This window comes from Amia ocellicauda, chromosome 6, assembly GCF_036373705.1.
Source record: "Amia ocellicauda isolate fAmiCal2 chromosome 6, fAmiCal2.hap1, whole genome shotgun sequence".
Lineage (NCBI taxonomy): Eukaryota > Metazoa > Chordata > Actinopteri > Amiiformes > Amiidae > Amia > Amia ocellicauda.
Window position 1 is genome coordinate 17,480,335 of NC_089855.1, and position 19,828 is coordinate 17,500,162.

Genomic DNA, 19,828 nt, shown 5'->3' on the forward strand with positions numbered 1-19,828 from the left:
TGTATTTTTTATTTTCACAACTGCCTGAGAGTTACAGGAAACATTTAATCATTTGTGTCAAGATGTTCCACTGTGTGGGTGTCTTCATTGGGTCAATTAAATTGAAACAGTTTTGTCATTTTGGCTTGTTTGTTTACATTCCAAGATTTACAAGATTTGTCCGGGTCTTGGGTACTTTTGTTTTCTAACTGTCCTTTACAGAGCAGACTAGGCCGCAGTGGGTGAACCAATGTGTTACACTGAACACTGACAACAAACACAGAACATGGAGACAGAAACATGGTCCACTCCCAATGATCTGTGGGCACATTAACAGAATGCAGCATCACTATTGCACCAGTTACCAACACAGATGAAGAGATGCTGCAATCCGTTGCGGAGCGGAGAACTGTGGCAAAAGGTGTTTTTACCTCAAGTGTGTTCATTACCTGGTTTGACATTTGTCTTTCAAACTGCTGGCATGCAAGCTGGGCCTCATGCCTGGCTTTCTCTAGAATCAACCCCCTCTTCTTCTGGAACTCAAGCTCTCCATCAGTACTTTCACTCTACAACATATCAAGCACCTCAGCCATTATGAACTCTTAACTCGCCCATTTGCTAAGTTACTACCAAAACACACAGGCTGTCCCATGTAACTAGCGGAAGCATCAGGAAGGGTCACTGGGGAGGGAAAGCTAACAACAGAGCGCCTGGACTGCCAAAGAACTGTGCAGACAATGTAGCAAAATCGAAAATATTCACTAGGAATCCAACATAATTTTTTACATGACGGTTTTCTTTATTTCTTTGTTCTTCAAGGCGTGCACAAACAGATCACTACACGCTTCTCAGAGAGGCTATGAAACAGTGAAGTGATTTGCACGGCCTTTATCACTCAGTGTGTCACAAACTCAGAATGCTATTTAAAAATAGTGCCTCTGAAGTAAAAGGGATATTTTAAATAGGATACTTAATCCCTAAAGCTTTAAGAGTATTTCTGCCACACCAAACCCCAGCTCTACCCAGCCCCAGGTCTAACCTCAACACTGAGTTCAATGCCCTCACATAAAGGGTCAAGGAGCAATCGTACAAACTGCTGTTAGAAGATTGAAGAACATGACACAGATTTAAGGATTAGGACTTCAGTGACTGAAATACACACATAACTGTTAAAATGGTCATTGTCTAACAATACACACAAGAGAAGAAAAAAGCTGAAAACAATACATTAAAAGCCCCTGTTCCACATAAATTATGACAACATAGTGAACAAGTTTCTCAAAAATGATTGCCTAATCTAAAGGTGTGAAATAAATCTTACCTTTGGTGTGTCCAGATCATCCTCACAGACCTGACCGCTGTAGACAGACAAACACAAAAGCAGAAGAGTCAGTCATCTCTCAGTCCAACACGGTAGCTGATTACTACAGCACCAGGACAAGCACTCACTTGAGAGAGGACTCGTCTGAACTGACCATATCCACGGGGTAGAGCTGGACTCCTGGAGTGTCTGGGGTGTTCATGTGTACTCTGTGAAACGCACAGTTCGGGTGAACAATTCCCCAAAAACGAATTAATCATGACAGCTTAATGACCTCTTAATTATTCCTAATTGAGCCTGCTGAGTCCTACAGTTCTTTCATTTCAAATAATTATCAAGCTAGTTTAAGTACATCCAGCATTAGTGGGAAATGCAACCAAATTTCTCTTTCCTTTGTAATAAAAAGGGAGAATTAAAGTGAAGTAGATAGAACCTGCATCAAATCTGCAGAACTGGACATAAACTTCTGGATAGGGCAGAGCAAATAACGATATTACAGCAATAACTGAATACCTAAATCAATAGACTAAATTACTTATGGGATGATGGTCAGAACATGTATTACAGGGCAGCACAGACCACAAACAGATTGCAAGCTATTTCATTAGAGAAATGAAACCCAAGAGCACAACTGAATCCAACTGCATGCATCGTAGCTCTGCAGGAAACACGCCTGTGAAACTTACAGTGAGGGAAAAAAGTATTTGATCCCCTGCTGATTTTGTACGTTTGCCCACTGACAAACACATGATCAGTCTATAATTTTAATGGTAGGTGTATTTAAACAGTGAGAGACAGAATAACAAAAAAAAAATCCAGAAAAATGCATTTCAAAAAAGGGAAATAAGTATTTGACCCCTTCGACTTAGTACTTGGTGGCAAAACCCTTGCTGGCAATCACAGAGGTCAGACGTTTCTTGTAGTTGGCCACCAGGTTTGCACACATCTCAGGAGGGATTTTGTCCCACTCCTCTTTGCAGATCCTCTCCAAGTCATTAAGGTTTCGAGGCTGACGTTTGGCAACTCGAACCTTCAGCTCCCTCCACAGATTTTCTATGGGATTAAGGTCTGGAGACTGGCTAGGCCACTCCAGGACCTTAATGTGCTTCTTCTTGAGCCACTCCTTTGTTGCCTTGGCTGTGTGTTTTGGGTCATTGTCATGCTGGAATACCATCCACGACCCATTTTCAATGCCCTGGCTGAGGGAAGGAGGTTCTCACCCAAGATTTGATGGTACATGGCCCCGTCCATCGTCCCTTTGATGCAGTGCAGTTGTCCTGTCCCCTTAGCAGAAAAACACCCCCAAAGCATAATGTTTCCACCTCCATGTTTGACGGTGGGGATGGTGTTCTTGGGGTCATTCCTCCTCCTCCAAACACGGCGAGTTGAGTTGATGCCAAAGAGCTCGATTTTGGTCTCATCTGACCACAACACTTTCACCCAGTTCTCCTCTGAATCATTCAGATGTTCACTGGCAAGTTTCAGACGGGCCTGTACATGTGCTTTCTTGAGCAGGGGGACCTTGCGGGCGCTGCAGGATTTCAGTCCTTCACGGCGTAGTGTGTTACCAATTGTTTTCTTGGTGACTATGGTCCCAGCTGCCTTGAGATCATTAACAAGATCCTCCCGTGTAGTTCTGGGCTGATTCCTCACCGTTCTCATGATCATTGAAACTCCACGAGGTGAGATCTTGCATGGAGCCACAGACCGAGGGAGACTGACAGTTATTTTGTGTTTCTTCCATTCGCGAATAATCATCGCACCAACTGTTGTCACCTTCTCACCAAGCTGCTTGGCAATGGTCTTGTAGCCCATTCCAGCCTTGTGTAGGTCTACAATCTTGTCCCTGACATCCTTGGACAGCTCTTTGGTCTTGGCCATGGTGGAGAGTTTGGAATCTGATTGATTGATTGCTTCTGTGGACAGGTGTCTTTTATACAGGTAACGAGCTGAGATTAGGAGCACTCCCTTTAAGAGAGTCTCAGCTCGTTACCTGTATAAAAGACACCTGGGAGCCAGAAATCTTGCTGATTGATAGGGGATCAAATACTTATTTCCCTCATTAACATGCAAATCAATTTATAACTTTTTTGAAATGCGTTTTTCTGGATTTTTTTGTTGTTATTCTGTCTCTCACTGTTAAAATACACCTACCATTAAAATTATAGACTGATCATTTCTTTGTCAGTGGGCAAACGTACAAAATCAGCAGAGGATCAAATACTTTTTTCCCTCACTGTAGGAGAGGAGCTATTATTACCCTGCCTTTATTACAGTGAAGATGTGCAAAGTCAAGGTCTAACCTGTTAGGGTCCTGTAATAACTCCACTGCCTCCCTTAGCTGGTTGATCATTTCAATATGGATCTGCTGACTGGCTGTGGGCTTTGTTCTATAAAAAGAAAATCAGACATGGCTTTTGAAAGCAAACAGCTACACTTCTTTTAATTACTTTAGGGCACCACAAATTATACAACCTTAATGTATTTTGCATATTATGAATAAAAGTAAATTTATAAAAAACAAAACACAAAAACATACAGATATTGGAATTATTAATTGACAATTATAGATGGGAGTAATTTATTATTATTCACTTTTTTCACGGATGCAACAGGAGACACTCACGTTTGTTCTGCGCTCCAGCTTGTGTCTTCTTCTATTCGGAGGGGTTCATCAAAATCTGTGGCTCTGCACTGATAGAGGATTCAAGACATCACATTATAATGGTGGTCTGCTGAAGGCAAGCTTTAATTCTGTTAATTCGACAATGAGAGAGAATGTGACGGGCTGGGATTTTACAGCAGCTTATCATGCTTTGACAGACTGCACAGGGCCCACAGAGAGCTCTCCTTAGCTTTGCCCCCGCACATACACAGACTGACCCCAGACTGTACTACTGCACGTAGATTACAGGAATAAGGAAATCTGAGATGCTTCCCCTTTTATGAAATGGGCTAAGTGGCCTCCTTTTCGCCATAATGGAGGGTTTGCTGTAACTTGTACCTTTCATGAAGCCGAGGTAAGCCTCCGCAAGGCTTATTTAATTATTTAATTAAAGCCATCAAGCCTCCTCACAGAAACGTTTCTAATAACAGAATCAAGTGGAGGAAAACTCAGTTTTACCCTCATCAATTACATTATCCCTTACAAACAGATGTAAAAAGCAGAGCACAATACTTACTTTAAAAGAGATGAAGAAACAACAGTACACTATTTTGTTTTAAGAAACAAATTCACCTCAGCAGTAGTTCTGCCAAGTGCAATCATACTTTGTACTCTATAGGAAAACTGTGCTTCTGTATTTTAGCATCAGTGGCTATGATATATGTACACCAGGTTTACAAGCACTTACTTCAGAAAGGTTTAACGCTGTAGAATTCGTCAACTTGATTGTGGTTGAAATTGATTAATTATATAAGCCATAAATATTATGATCGTGTGAACTGAAGTGAGCTTGCAGCAGCTCATAAGGTGTGGGAGACTTGCCTTGATATAGCTGACAAATTGAGTGCTCAGCCCAGGCTCCCTGTACACTAATTTGTCCTGAAGCTCCTCAGTGTTATTGTTTTCAGCCACCTTTGCCAAGTGCTGGTCACAATCAACTGTACAAAAAAGAAAAAAAGAAATGAAGGGAAAAAAAAAAAGTAAACATATGGTCGTTTTCAACAGTTTGTCGTGTGTGATAAATGCTATGTGCATTTAGATGCCTTGGAATTATAACATACTATCTAGATCAGGTTGTTAAAACTGGCAAACAGGGCTGTGACGTTTTCAAAGAATGTCACTCATGGCCTAGAAAAACTTTAAAAACTGTGATATCTTTCTTGTCCCATTTAGAGGAACCTACTTTAAGGAACACAAATGCTGTAATACTGAGCTGTGCCATCATTGTAGATAATTAAATTACTGCCCTAATAAAAGGGGGCCAAATAGTGAGTCCCCAGGGCTCTTCAATGACAGTAGCATAGCTGTTACCAATTACAGCAAGACTGTCTATATATGAACACATTATATATGTATAATAGTGGAAGAGAATTTATATTCACACAAAACATTAATGGAAAAACAAAAGAACAAAAATGAAATCTGTAAAAAAAAAAAAGTAACTTGTTTGCAAGTATGGTCTTGTTTAGCCCTTTCCCCGTCACAAATTCAAACATGTATGTTCTGTGACCTAATCCCTTACTACCATGCAGTAGTACACTCTGCAGTTTTATCTACTGTGTCGCATAGCTCAGCAATAAGGTTAGATCCCCTTCAGAAACACAGAAGTAAAGTAACAAGATAAATTAAGGATATTAAGCTTTATTGTAGTTCACCGATCAAAGGGATTACAGCCATTATTGTACACCTACCAGAAGACCAGTCTTTCTATTTATATGCTGGCTGCGTATTCCTGCTCTTTCAAAGCAGCTGCTGAGTGGTGCAATACTGTCTCACAGCAAAGAGGAAATTACTATTTAACATTCCTGGGAAACTAACTGTTGTTTGAAATTAAACATTTTGTTCAACACAGATGATTGACTGTACATGACAAATAAATATGATCCACTATAATTTTTGAATTATTCAATTTAATCTAATAAATTTAAATGATGACATCATATTATCTGTATTTAAAGGTCCCTGCTCTCTGTGTTTGCTTTTCCTGTGCATATAGAGTATTAGCTGCCCCACTGCCCTCAGAAAATTAGTTCAATGGCAGCTTTTAATGATTTAAACAGCTTGGATCAGAAATTCCTTAATTTGGTTAAAGGGAGATTCTAGCTTTAAGAACCCACGGTTCTTTGTAGTAGAATACAAAGACAACAGTCTCTTTATATATATTTTTGAACATTTAAGTAGTTAATGGCCTTTCTACTTTATCATACCCTGTCTTTTGATGCAGATTAGTACAGAAAGCAATCTGTCCTGTATCAGTTCTCCTGTGATGCAGCATTAATTACAGGGTCTCCTATGACAAGCCGTTGTGACATTTAATCCATAATTGCTGATATCAAGAATTAAATTGCTTATATCAAGAATGATCTGGTATTTTTGATATCAACAACTGTATTTTGGATATCAGAAATTGAATTCTTGATATCAAAAATGCATACTAAATTAGCATCCGGTTCCTATTTTTGATATAAAAAATGCATACTAATTAGCATCCGGTTCTAATTTTTATATCAAAAATGTGTACTAATTAGCATCCATTGACATGTAACTTAACGCTTTACAGTCCGCCCCATTATTTTCAGATCATTATAAATAAATGTATCAAATATGTTTATCAAAATATAAATAATAAAATAATATATAGAAACTAGAGACCAGGAACTTTCAGATGATGTCTGACTCGCATATGTAGGGTCTCCCTAGCTTGAGCTACAGTCTTGCGAAATCAGTCATTTCTCATAGTGTACAGGACTAATTTGTATATGCTCGCGTTTTGGTTTGTACTCTGTCAGCTTATAATACGAAAGGCCACAACTTGTTCTTTCATTTGATATAAGATAAATGCATATGGTACAAACTATCAAGGAGAAACACACAAATAAACAGGAAAAATGCCAGTAGAGAATGGCAATACCGCTGAGGTTGTTCAGCAGTGAACAGGGCAATGTCAGACATTAACAATGAGAGGATGCCAGTCGGAGAGCTGAGTTACTTACATCTACTGGGGACTTTTCCTGAAGAAGAGGAGTAACTATAACACGGAAAGCAGCCGAAACTGATGCTAATTAGTATGCATTTTTGATATCATAAATCCAATATCTAATATCAAAAATACAACAATTGGCAGTTAATTCTTGATATCAGCAATTGTATTTTTGATATAAAGAATTGTATTTCTGATATCAAATATACATACTAATTAACATCCGATTAAGGATTAAACGGCATACCATGAATTGCTGACATCAGCAATTGTATTTTTGATATCAGCAATTATGGATTAAATGTCACAACGGCTTGCCATAGTCTCCAAAACTCTGCACTCTACTGCACAAGAATCTCCCACTGTCCCATACACTTTTTTTACATAACATTCAATTTTATACACTTTTCTAATTTTGCCCTATCGTGTAATACTGGCTGCCACCAACACAGCAGGTTACACGCTGGAGAGTGAGATAAATACATTGATCTACCCTCTGTAGCCTGCCTTACCTTTCAGTGTGTTGATGTGCTCGCTGGAGTCATCTTTACCCAGTCCTTCCTCCTCTGTTATGTGTGACATCGGTGCGTTCAGACTCAGGCTGTCTTCATCCGACGGCTGAAAAAAGACATGGCATTGAACGCGTTAGTGTCCATCCGTGCGTGAAATTGCCTATTTGAGAAAATAATTAAATAAAGCACAGGAACACAAGCCTTCAAAATGATGGCGTATCAAAACATTTTTCATCAATTCAAGAGACCATGAGCCCTTGGGATTATACATATTTACAAGTCAGTCATCAGGAGAATATAGAGCTACAAAGCACCTGCTGAAAAGGGGCTGCAAACCTTTTCACTTCCATTAGAGTGTATAATGTTCACACTGGAGCAGATATAATTCTTTACTGTAGTTAGAGAGTCGAGACATCTATACGAGAAACGCCCTCTATTTTAAAAACAGTGAGCACTGTGACTGAGAGTTGAGGTAAGGACTGGGGGCCGATCGATACAGGTTTTTTGGGTCCGATACCGATAATTGGGAAGCTAAATTTCCTTATTACCGGTATATCTGCTGATATTTACTTTTTTGGTAGCATGCAAAACAGACATTTTCTATCACTGATCCATCAAATCTCTCCCAGTCAGAGAGAAATTGTGTCAGATATGCACTGAAGGCAGGATTTTTACATAATAAACTTAACATTCATTTTCATCATAAATAACAACCACGAATCAAACATTGTAAAAATAAATGAAATACATTAGAATAAGGTAGAATAAAGGAAAAATATAAAAATACGCATGTTCTATACATTAGAACAAAGACCAAGGTTTATGAGCAATTTCACACACAAATAGAAAAATGTGCATGTTCTATACAGTAGAACAAATACTATGATGGTGTTAAATGCTGGTCTAGCTTATTTTTGCATTTTACATGTGCCAGGTTCTCTCAGGTCTCAAGTCCTGCTCAGTGCTCAATACTGCCAATCACATAGGGGCAGGTTATAGCGCAGGCAGCACAGCTGTATTTGTTTTTAAAAAAATGTATTTAAAAATGCCCTTGAAAGTGTAACTTATTTAATATGTATATTAAACGTATTGCAATACAAATCATAGCCAAAACATGATGTAGGATTTGAAATAGTTTTATAAATACCATGTATAGTTTCAGTTTTATCCAACATTGTCAGATAGATGCGTTTATCACTAATTTTCTTCAGATGTTTTACTGTGATCTGAGCTTGCTTGTCATTTGGAGACAGTTTTTGTTTGCTGATATCCAAGTCAACATCAGAGTTCAGAGGAGAGCAACCAGACTTATTCCAGGTCTGAAGGGAATGTCCAACTGAGAGACTGAGGGAACTGAACTACGTGGGAACTTGATTCAAGTCTTCAAAATCATGAAGAGCATCGACCACATCAAACCAGAGGAGCTTTTCCATATCAGCAGGGACACACGCACCCGGGACACAAATGGAAATTGGGCTTCAAGGCATTCAAGACAGAAAACAGGAGACACTTCTTTACACAGAGAGTCGTCACAATCTGAACAAACTCCCCAGTGATGTGGTTGAAGCTGAAAATTTGGGACATTTAAAAATAGACTGGATAGTATCCTTGGATCACTTAGTTATTAATGGACACCAAACGAGCACGATGGGTTGAATGGCCTCCTCTCATTTGCAAACTTTCTTATGTTTCTTATGTATAATCAATTGACAGTTGAAGGCTACATTATCATATCGATAAGACCCGTTACCCAACAATTGGCAAAGGAAGTTAAAGAAATGTATATGGCATTTGTTTTTAAGGAATTTAATATGCCTAGTTTGTTTCATGTCCCTTTCCTTTCACAAAAAGTGCGAATTATACAATGACAACTGGGGGAGTCAGCAGAATGTGAGAGTGGGGATGGGGGGGGTTGTGACCGCTTTTTCCGAGAAACAGACTGCATTTTACATTACGATATATTCATTTATCAACCACCCCGTCCTTCTATTTTTCCCTCTTTCGGGGGGGTCCAAGTCTTAATTGGGGGGGTTCAGCCCCCTCAATCCACCACGTACATCGAACCCTGCTTTCACATCATCTCGATCCAAATTGGTTTCTGCCCCAAAATAAACCTGCTTGCAATCTTAACTTCTTTGGCACCTGCACATTCCAATAAGATGGCATAATCAGCAAATAGCAAATCTGCTGAAGCAAAACCAAACTGAATACCATAAAACAGGTTTGGCTTAGACTTCAAAGCAAAAGCTTTGCATTTAAAATTTGATCAGCCATCTTTAAAGTTCTTAACTCAATTATGGATTGATGCATGTTAAAACAATCAGTAGCATCAAGCCTCGACAAACATGTAAGGATTAATACAGTGAGTTAAGATACACCTCTTATCTCCTTGCACTGAAAGACATCAACTGACAGTGTATTTCTGGAGAAGATTTAAAAGAGGAGGGATAAAGGAAAAATGTTTTTTTTTCAGTCCTGACACAGTTCAAAGATTACAAATAATTATTATCAGAATGATAATTGAGCAATCTATTTGATCTTTGTAAGATGAGCTGCTTATGAGCTTAGGCTTACATGCATGCATTTTTGGGAACCCTTAGAGTACACAAAACTGTTGTACTGGGCAGTCAGAGTATCACCTACACCACAATAAAGAGAAAAACTTTGCTGGTTTGGTCTGTAGGAGTACTGCACTATACATCCTGTCTGTTAAAGGACTATCAGGTTTTTGTTTATAAAAAAAAGAAGGAAAAAAAAAGCCAGTACTGCAGAGTTGGCCATCAATCACAAAAACCTATAAAATAAACCATTTTACTGAAATGAGAGTATTTCAGAGAGCGTAATGAAAGATTAGTTTGTTCCTATAAGGTTCCAGTTTACTGGAAACGCCCTCCAGAAAATAATATTTTATCCATCAGTTCTCTGCCCTGCCCAATTTACTCCTTGTGTCTGACTTTGGAAATGCACGCATTAGGCCAGCGTTTTAGGGCTACAGCAACTGCTCTGTTAATTCCCCTGATGCCACAGCTGATTATCATATTCCCCATACACCACTGCTATGGTGACTAGTTTAATTCCTGGCAGTTTGTCTAAGGCCACTAAAGAAAGAGTAAAATACGAGTGGCACCCCCTTATTAACAGATAAATATGGAATTGTAAGGTTTAAGAAAGATAAGGCAAATCAGCTGGGATGCCAAATGTTTACCATCTATAACTGAATGGTTGTTTCGAGAGTGATAATTGGGTAAGTGTGGAGTAGGGTTTTTTTAACTTCAGATTCTTTCAATATTTTTAAATTTTATTATACAAATAATAGAAATCTGTTCCAACTGCATTGCTTTATCATTCAGATCATTAACATTACACAACACACAGCACTAGATTAGTACATAAGCTCTGTAGGCCAATGCTCATATGCAGTACACAGAGAGGAAAGTAAGTTCAGAAAGGCCTACCTCCGTTGCAGACAGTCGCTTATCTCCATTGTCACTGCCGACTCCCGAATCCGTGTCCTGTTTCTTATTCTGGTCGATATCTTCAATGCTATTGGGTTGAGACGTGGAAATTGGAAAGTTGTACAGGTCAAGACAGGTAATGAATTACAGAGAGCCAGCCGAGAGACAGGAGACGGAGGCGAAAATGAGCTCTGTCGATCACAAAGTGAGAGCAGAAACGGTTCCCTCTGAATGCAGAATCAGATTCTCATGCTCGTCTCCTGCCTGCTGTGCTCATTCCTCGGAGCTGATTTACTGTGCTCCGTCTCCAGAGAGGTGAGCTAAAATATTCGCTGAACTGATGAAGGCATGCTATATTTTGTACTTAAGATTCAAAGGGTGGGGGGACCTTGACAGTCACAAAGAGTGTAAATAAAATATTCAATTGAGACACAGCAGGTACTGTTAAGAGAGTCCTTGACAAATGCTACTTATGAAAGTCAACTTCCAACCTGGCTGCCAACAGGATAGGTGAAGGGACAACTATACAGCCTTCACATTCGGCTGCTCAGAGGGAGTCAGGAGTGTCCTCAGGGGCTCCTTGCTTCACTGTGGCTTCTGGTTTCTACAAGGTGTCAAACTACTGTACTGGAAAATACCTAGTGCCACAGCAAAGCTAATAAAACTCCAGCAGACCAACACAGAAATAAAATGAAGTGGTCAAAGAATGTGAAGGCCTAAGCTGACTTCATTTGAAAAATGTAGATCACATAAACGTAATGGTGAAACAGCTAGATTTAAATTATGTATTTGAATAGACTAATAAGCGCATAGAAAGTCTAAAAAAATTGTGGCAGAGCAGTGATGGGTGACGTTAAGATTAAAAATAGCTGCTGCTCAGTAAAAGTGCTCCATTTCTACAAACAGACTTTTTGAAGTCCAAGTAAGCACTGCATGTTTATTTATAAGCACCTAACAGCTTTTACATCCTCCCACAGAAAAAGTTTCAGCTTTTGAAAATCAGTGACTTATACCCCTATACACCAGCTGTTTCTGTGAGACTGTAAAGTCACGCTGCAGTACTTCAGCTTATAAGAAGTACTACTCTTGAAATTACAAATATAAATGCAAAAAGAACAACAACAAAAAACTAGACCTAAACTGTGTGGTGTCGTTGCAGCAGTTTTTGTAATGGGGCTCAACATCCTGCTTTTGTTTCTTCACAGCCTGCGTACTGAAAACAACCACCAACTCGCTGGCAATTATTTCACAGATCCAAGTTGACTCTAAGGCCCGGCTCACAATTTCCCTAAAGTCTGGAAATTATTCACACTTGTTTACCGTGTCTACTGGTAAATATATCCAGACACCAGTCGCTTTGTGCTTCTCAGCAGCTGCCCAGTCTGAATGTGTCAATGCCAGTACTTGCACAGGTTTAGTTCATAGGACAAAGTGATCCCCCCCCGCCTAAGGGCCCAGTCTGTTTCGTGTGCACATCTCTAACCAGAATTGTGCTTGTGCAGATGAAACTATCCTATTTTATAAGCTATATATCTCTACTCCTCAATATAATTATGTCAGTCTGACTATAGTTGTCTGTGTCAAATAAAACACTTGTAATGAAGAATTATAAACCTTGGTGGTCAGCTAGAACTGCTCTCAAAATCCCTTGTGGTTGTGGTTTTAATATGCACTTAACAAAGCTATACTGTTTGCACTGACTGGCAGTATCACTATAAATACCACTGCCATTTTTGAGCAGGCTATGGGGAGCACTCTTGGTGGCAGTGAAGCTAATATGAGGTTGGGGTTAAAATGCTTTTCTACCCTGTGAGGGTTTAACAGGATAATTTGGAGCTACCAAAGCCACAGCAGCATTCTTTCAAACAGAATTTCAATTTAGAAAAAGTTGTATCTTGGTATATAATAGTCCCCAGGCCCCCGTCCCCCATCCCCAGCCTTACAATAAGGCTTCTTTGCGTAGTTTGTTTATCTGAGGTAATTACCAAAGAGCCCTGTTTTTCTTCTTAACCAGAACTCAGTTGATGAAATTACTGTAATACCCAATGCACTGATAATAATGTATACTTTTTCTTTCCTTTTAGTTCTGCAACAGAAAAAAAATATGTCTCCGGCTCCCCTTCCTCAGAAACAAACCCACAACTCGTGCTGCAGGGCAGGATGGTCGGAGAGTCCGGCTGTGAAAGTACAAGGTACAGCGACTCACCTGCCTGCTGCAGGCTGGGACAAACTGAGCCGCTCCATTGCTGGCAGGAACAGTTGGTCCCCTGTCTTCTCCATCCGGCATGACTCAATGTTCAGGTACTTGAAAATATGCACCTTCCCTTTTAAACAGATCTACAAACAATCAAAAGACCAATTGTGTCTGAAAATGGAGGAGATTCACTTGAAGGAAAATGACACTCAATTTATTTTGTTGATGGTAGTGAAGACGTTTAAATTTCATTAGTTTAAAACCACTTAGGCCTGCATGCTTCTTTTTGTGCTATAACAACTGGATCGAACTGTAAAGCCTACAACCTATTCTGTGTGTGTTACACTAAAACAATATATTAAATTGGTTAGCTATGCTATATCAATTAATGTGATGTTATATCTATCTTATACAATGTTAGGCTGAAGTCTACTACCCTCAGTGTTACCTGTGCAGGTGGGCTCTGTAAAGGATTGTTCTCCAGTTGTAATGTCTGAAGCTGTGTCATCTTCCTATAGCAGATTGGGATCACAGACACTTTGTTGCAGGAAAAGTCCAACTTCACCAAGGGAAGGTCCGCAAGATCTAAAGGAGGAATAGAAACCAAAGAATTTGAAGACTTTTTGAAGATTCATTCTACAACAACAAACTAAAAATAAACACGCAGGTCAATTCTAATTATAACTGTAAGATAGCACATGTTTATGCAGTGGGTAATTTTGCCATTTCAATATTTGTTTTATCATCACTCCATCTTTATTTATTTATTTATCTTAACAAAACAGCACACAATAACTATTATGCTCAAACTCAAACTATGCTGAAGGTACGGCAAGAGGCCTTCTCCATATTAAGACTTTAAAGAAGACAGCGTTGATGCCGAGGAGATGGGATTATGGTGAAAGGCTATAAATGTATTGTCTTAAAAACAGCATTTGGATGGAAAGGTCGTGTGTGAGAGTAAAACACAGTTGTTGAAAAAGTTGAGCCCACTAAGGCTCACAGCTGCCTTGGGTTACATGCAACCTCACTGCCTGCATGTGGGCTTCATCCACAGCCAAAATCCACCCCCTCAGCCCTCCCCACATAGTAAAAATGTTGTAGAAGTTTGCAAATTCCCCTCATCACAGAAACTCGGCACTTTGAAGGGAATGAATTATAGGGCCTATAAACAACAACAACAATCCAGGACCTTCAGGCTCTTCTTGGCTGTGTCCCCAAGTACCAGCTTTGGCCGTTCTCCAATGCAGGGCCATGGCCTTTCTGCATGGATTTCCCATTCACTACAGTGATCTATAATTGTGATAGGAGTGCTGAAAGGCTGACAAAGCAAGAAGCAGTCGAGGCCATTTGGTTTAAATTATAGAGCTGTGGTACCAACACCCCCAACAATGGCTTCCTTGCAAACAGCTGACTGCCTTAGCTGTGGGGCCCAGAGACACACCCGGAGAAAAATGTGCCACTGAAGCCTGTGCTTTTGGGAAATACAGCACCATCTACAGCAGAGACTTCCCAAAAGTTTAGATTTAGGAATCTGTACCATAAGCACAGGATAATTATCAAAGAGCATCTTCACAAGAGTCAAATCTGTGCCCTCCCTCATCACAAGCCCACTGAGAAGAATGGATTCACCTCACTTTGGCATATATTCAATGTCAATATTATTTCTATAGCAGCTGGCACTTATGCACTTACATCCGCAACTCTTTCACTGGATTACAAACATTATAACAGGCTTTCAGTCTGTACTGCATCTTAGTATATTCAACAAGGTTTCACTCCTACTTCATGTTTCTTTCCAACAACAATAAAAATAGGTTGCAAAGTTCTATGTATTTTTTGAATGCCATTAACTAATAATGGACTTTAAATCAGATAATCTCTTTAAATACATCAGTCGCATAACTACTTTCACCACAGCTGCATAATTCTGTACCAATTGTGCGCCAAGACTCTGTATACAACAGATGACTCTTATCATTTTCTCTTTAACGTGAGAGCTTTGTAACACAGAGCTGCCAAACTTCAGTGTTGGCTCAAAAGTAAAAAAAAAAAAATATTAAAACGTTAACTTTACAAACTGGAATTGCAAGACTGTGTGGGAGGTTAGGAGACAGATGAAGATGAAAGTGATTCTAGAAATGAAATAGTTCAGCAGATACTTAAATCTGATTTTTTTATTTCATTTGTATTTTATTTTATTAAACAATATTCTCCCTTGGGGTTTTGTCAAGCAGCTTTCATAAGAATAGACATTTTGTTTTGAGGCAATGAATACTATTCTTGGGATAACAAATTCCCTTTAGAAAATTGGAGAGCTGTCATTTGGTCTAGACCTGTGGTTCCCAATCTTAGAATGTGCCCCACGTCAACCTCAAAATATTTTGTGGACCACCACATATTAGAACTAGTTTTATATGGAAGACTAACTTAATAATGAAGAAATGGTATGCATTCAGTTGTCCTTTATAATGTTCAAACCTTAAACCTTAATATATCTGCAGAGCATAGCAGTGCATGACAAAAAAAAGAGGTTGGGAACCACTGGTCTTGTCAGAGGCTTTATACTCTAATCTATCTGCATCTAGAAAACTACTGTTAAAGAATGGGGATCTGCCCTGGGGGGTTATTTGGGGCCTACCAAGAGGGGCATCCCTCCCTCTCCAAGGTCACCTGGGGCCCTAAATAGCTAAGTGAAAAATAAGGAGACTTTATGGAAATGGGGAGCTCCCAAATGTCCTCACCTACCTCCCACCTCAGTTGGCATTTAAGAATCCCATTGCCCCGCGCCCCCAAGCATGTTGTGAAAGAATGTCCCCACATAATATCAAGTGACTTGTTTCTTGAGGGAAAACAATTAATAAAAAGTCTCACAGAGAACGTTTTATAATTAAAGTGAAGCTCACAATCTCCTGGTGATATCCATCTTGAAAAAGACCTGAAGATCTACTTTTGATATTTTTAAAACAAGCCCCAGAGCATGGTTCTATCTTTTATTTTTTGTTTATTTTTTCACACATCTACATTTTTAGGTCAATCTTCCATATACTGTAAAAAAATGAAACAATCAAACTATACACCTTCAGCAGTATGTAGAATACAACTACTTAACAACTGGTTTCTCATGCACTGTATAGGACTCCTTATGAACTCCCTTTGTGTAAGGTAAGACAAATACATAGGACTGGTGAGAGGGACTTAAAGCATTTATCTCTAGCACCAGCTTGCTGTGAACACACATCCTGACATAATTACACATAATTACTTTTCTTTTGCTACTGGAAAAAATACATGGTTATTACTTTCCTAACTCTTGCTTCCTGTAAACACACCAAAATGAATATTGTTTTTTTTGAGTCTTGCCAAATAAAGGATTATGAACCATGTATAGATTTGGATTGTTAGCAGGAGAACAAATACAATACTCCCAGAGGTCAAGGGAGAAATTAGGGGATGTAGGAAACTAACGTTCACTTATGGTGTGGGTCCTGACACTGCACTAGTCTTGATAAGGTGTCTGAAGACCTCCACTGAGCATCCTGTGCATTTTACAGCATCTCCTACGGTCTTTATAAAAAGTGGGCCAAGTACATACAATGTCACCGAAAGCAGAGACAGCATGCATACGACCATAAAAGCAAAGTGGGAAGTGTCCTTAAATGTGAAAACGGCTTGAAAATCTAATTCAAGAGCAAACGCATTCAAGTGTTGAAGGACAAGTCAAGTCACTGAGGATATAGCCATCCCAGACAGAAAGACAAGCCTGTTCATACTGTAACAGACTCCGTGTTACCATTTCCCTACTTTACTGTGAGCGTACACAATACGTGTGCTGCGGGACTGATTAAGAGGCAGGTGTGAGGGTACCCAGGTTCACATCAGTCTTTGAACCATACCTGTCAATATAAGCCTACTGCTACTACTTCTGTTTAATAATAATAACAATGACAATGACAATGACAATATGAACGTTACCCTCTGGTAATGCACTGAGGTAATTCCTCCTGATGTTGAGCTCTCGCAGGGCCTTCAGCTTCCCGATGTTCTGCGGCAGGGTTGTGATCTCATTGCAGCTGACATCCTGGAATCAAAACACACGCCTGACATTACAGCCTGAATTACCTGCGCTGTGCTGTCTTTTGAGGATTTGCAAGTGTATAACCAAAAGTCACTTAGTAACTCAGTCGGCCACAGACCACTATGGCTGCCCTGTGTGTATCTGAATAGGAGTTTTAAGACTGTAGCCATAAAGGGTAAAACCCAACACTGGCATTTCGATCAAAACTTTTCCAATCTTAGTTCCACAAAGGGGAAATTAGTGCAAATTCAGCGGGCTGCTTTTTATATTCTCATAACTGTCACGGCCTCTCGGAAAACAATGCAAATAATGAGTACAATGACTTACTTCTGTGAACCTAAAATACTAACTCAAAACACGGCCTTTATGGAGTCGTTTCACCCCGAAGCAGGCTACGATTTGGATGGATCAGAACAAGTAAGGAATATACTTATAGTGGGGGGAGCTCTACATTACAAACACCAGCCAACTAATGTAAGGGAATTATAAGACATATGTTACAGCTTGCATTTGTTCCTCTCCAGAATAAATAGAGAACTGGGGGTTTTGGTAGTTTAGATCAGTGGTTCCCAAACCGGTCCTGGGGGACCCCCTACCCTGCTGGTTTTTGTTCCAACCGAGCTCTCAATTACTTAATTGAACCCTTAATTGAACTAATAATTTCCTAAATCAGAGACTTTTAATTATTTTTAACAGTAGGGGTTTTAAGTTAAATATAGAATTATATTAAAAAACATATTGAAGAAACAACTATTTTCTTACACAATTTAAAAAGTAAAATCTAAGCAGATTGTTACTTCAGTTAAGGTTCAATTAAGTAATTGAGAGCTCGGTTGGAACAAAAACCAGCAGGGTAGGGGGTCCCCCAGGACCGGTTCGGGAACCACTGGTTTAGATGCAGGTTTTTCAGTAGTCTTGATTTGTACATTGTAATCAAACTCAGAACATTTTAATAATTCTATAAAAAAACTAACGGACAGACAAAATAATAATTACAATGTTAGTATACCACCACAGGAGAACTGTGAGAGGAATCAAATATCACGTTTGAAAAGGATCGTAAACTGAAGGAGAAAAATAATGGTTTTACGGAATTGGAAGGCACGAGAATTTCTTCAGTAAATTCACACAACTCTTGATGTTGTGTTTTGGCTTTTACTAATCCGTACATACGCACGATTCAAGTAATTGACCAGCTCTACAATACACATATTTACTCAGCTGCAATTAAGTCTTTCCACTCCATGCTGAACAGAGACCACACTTAATCTCCGCATAGTAAATCTCAGCAATAAGAGGTCTTTATTTTTGTTCCAGTTCTAGAAATAGAACATTTTAAAAAAAGGAGACACCCCCTCCCTCTTAACTCCATACTCAACGTCCTGTTGCTGAGGCACTACTTAGTATTAGTTACATTCATTTTATACTTCAGTGAAATAGTATGGTTGCTGAAGGTGGCTGAAGAAGTTTAACAGGAAACCAAGTGCCGAGTCTGACAGAGCAAGTTACTGTTACAAACAGAAGACCCTGACCAAAATTAAAACTAAAAAAAAACTAAAACATACATACCAATTCCATTAGGTTCTTTAGCTTGCCAATTTCTTCAGGCAGGGACCCCAGCTTATTGTTACTTGCTATGAGAACTCTGAGTGGAAGACCACACAGGCAGGTTGGCAGGCCAGAGAGCTGATTTCGACTGAAGGAAAAACCCAGAGAGAAAAAATAAACACTTTGGAACTTCATAGTACTGTAAATGAAGTAAAATACAAAAGACAGGAGTGGATTTATATGTTTGCTCTATAATAATAATAATAATAATAATAATAATAATAATAATAATAATAATAATAATAATAAATATATATATTTTTTTAAGTCTGATTTTCTGACTCCAGACTGATGCGGTTTCTTATAACATAACTAAATGTCTACTGACATTACTAAAAAATTAAGCCAGGAAACATCTCTGAATGTTGGGGAAAATTAGATTGATTAAAAATATTGGTGCACTGGGAAAGCAGACTTCTTAAGATTTCTTCTTTGTTATTACTAAAACCTACTGATGTGGTCCAAAAGTCAAATACCATATTTGAGGTATCTGGAATTATTGCGTATATATTAGTATCTATATCAGTATATATAGATCTACTATACTATATTAGTATCCACAGACATGATGGCCTGGTATACAAATAGTCCTTAGACCTATCAAAGCAACAATAACATCTAAAACAGCATCAAACTGAAGATTTCTATGAATTAAATATTCTGATAAGAACACAAAAACAAAAAAAATACAAAAAAGCAAGGTAAAGCAAATTTTGAATCCTGTCATCATTCTGAAAATACACTGCTAAAATAGTAAGTCAAATTCCAGGTGAAAGTATATACTGTAGACCTATTTTTTTCAGATGGGGTGAGGATGTTACAAGAGCATATTAACTGCATGTCTAATTGTAATTCTAATCCCTTGTCAATCAGGTGATTTATCCTGAAAGTTAAATTTGACCTACAAACTATTCATTTTCAGTTTCTCATTTGTGATCTGTCCAAGTTTGTTTTTTTAAACAGATTATTATTGTCTTTAAACAAACAGCAAACTTTAAGAGGGACAACATTAAAAAAAAAAAAAAAAAGTCTATTG

The 19,828-nt window shown here is 38.8% G+C and overlaps 1 protein-coding gene across 7 annotated transcripts in view; it reads right to left on the reverse strand.

Annotated features, from left to right (window-relative positions):
• Window positions 1-19,828, reverse strand: part of lrch1 (leucine-rich repeats and calponin homology (CH) domain containing 1) — a 72,445-nt gene that overhangs the window by 19,365 nt on the left and 33,252 nt on the right. For 4 of the 7 annotated variants that reach the window (XM_066706412.1, XM_066706408.1, XM_066706409.1 and 1 more), the window contains exons 3-14: window positions 18,754-18,880; window positions 17,082-17,187; window positions 13,555-13,691; window positions 13,119-13,249; window positions 10,913-11,000; window positions 7,458-7,563; window positions 4,788-4,903; window positions 3,927-3,994; window positions 3,604-3,690; window positions 1,429-1,509; window positions 1,301-1,337; window positions 429-545 (exon numbers count right to left, since the gene is read on the reverse strand). In XM_066706412.1, the coding sequence (XP_066562509.1) occupies window positions 429-545; window positions 1,301-1,337; window positions 1,429-1,509; window positions 3,604-3,690; window positions 3,927-3,994; window positions 4,788-4,903; window positions 7,458-7,563; window positions 10,913-11,000; window positions 13,119-13,249; window positions 13,555-13,691; window positions 17,082-17,187; window positions 18,754-18,880 (1,201 nt within the window). The remainder of the gene's footprint in view (window positions 1-428; window positions 546-1,300; window positions 1,338-1,428; window positions 1,510-3,603; window positions 3,691-3,926; window positions 3,995-4,787; window positions 4,904-7,457; window positions 7,564-10,912; window positions 11,001-13,118; window positions 13,250-13,554; window positions 13,692-17,081; window positions 17,188-18,753; window positions 18,881-19,828) is intronic. The other 3 variants (XM_066706407.1, XM_066706410.1, XM_066706411.1) reach the window with 3 other exon arrangements.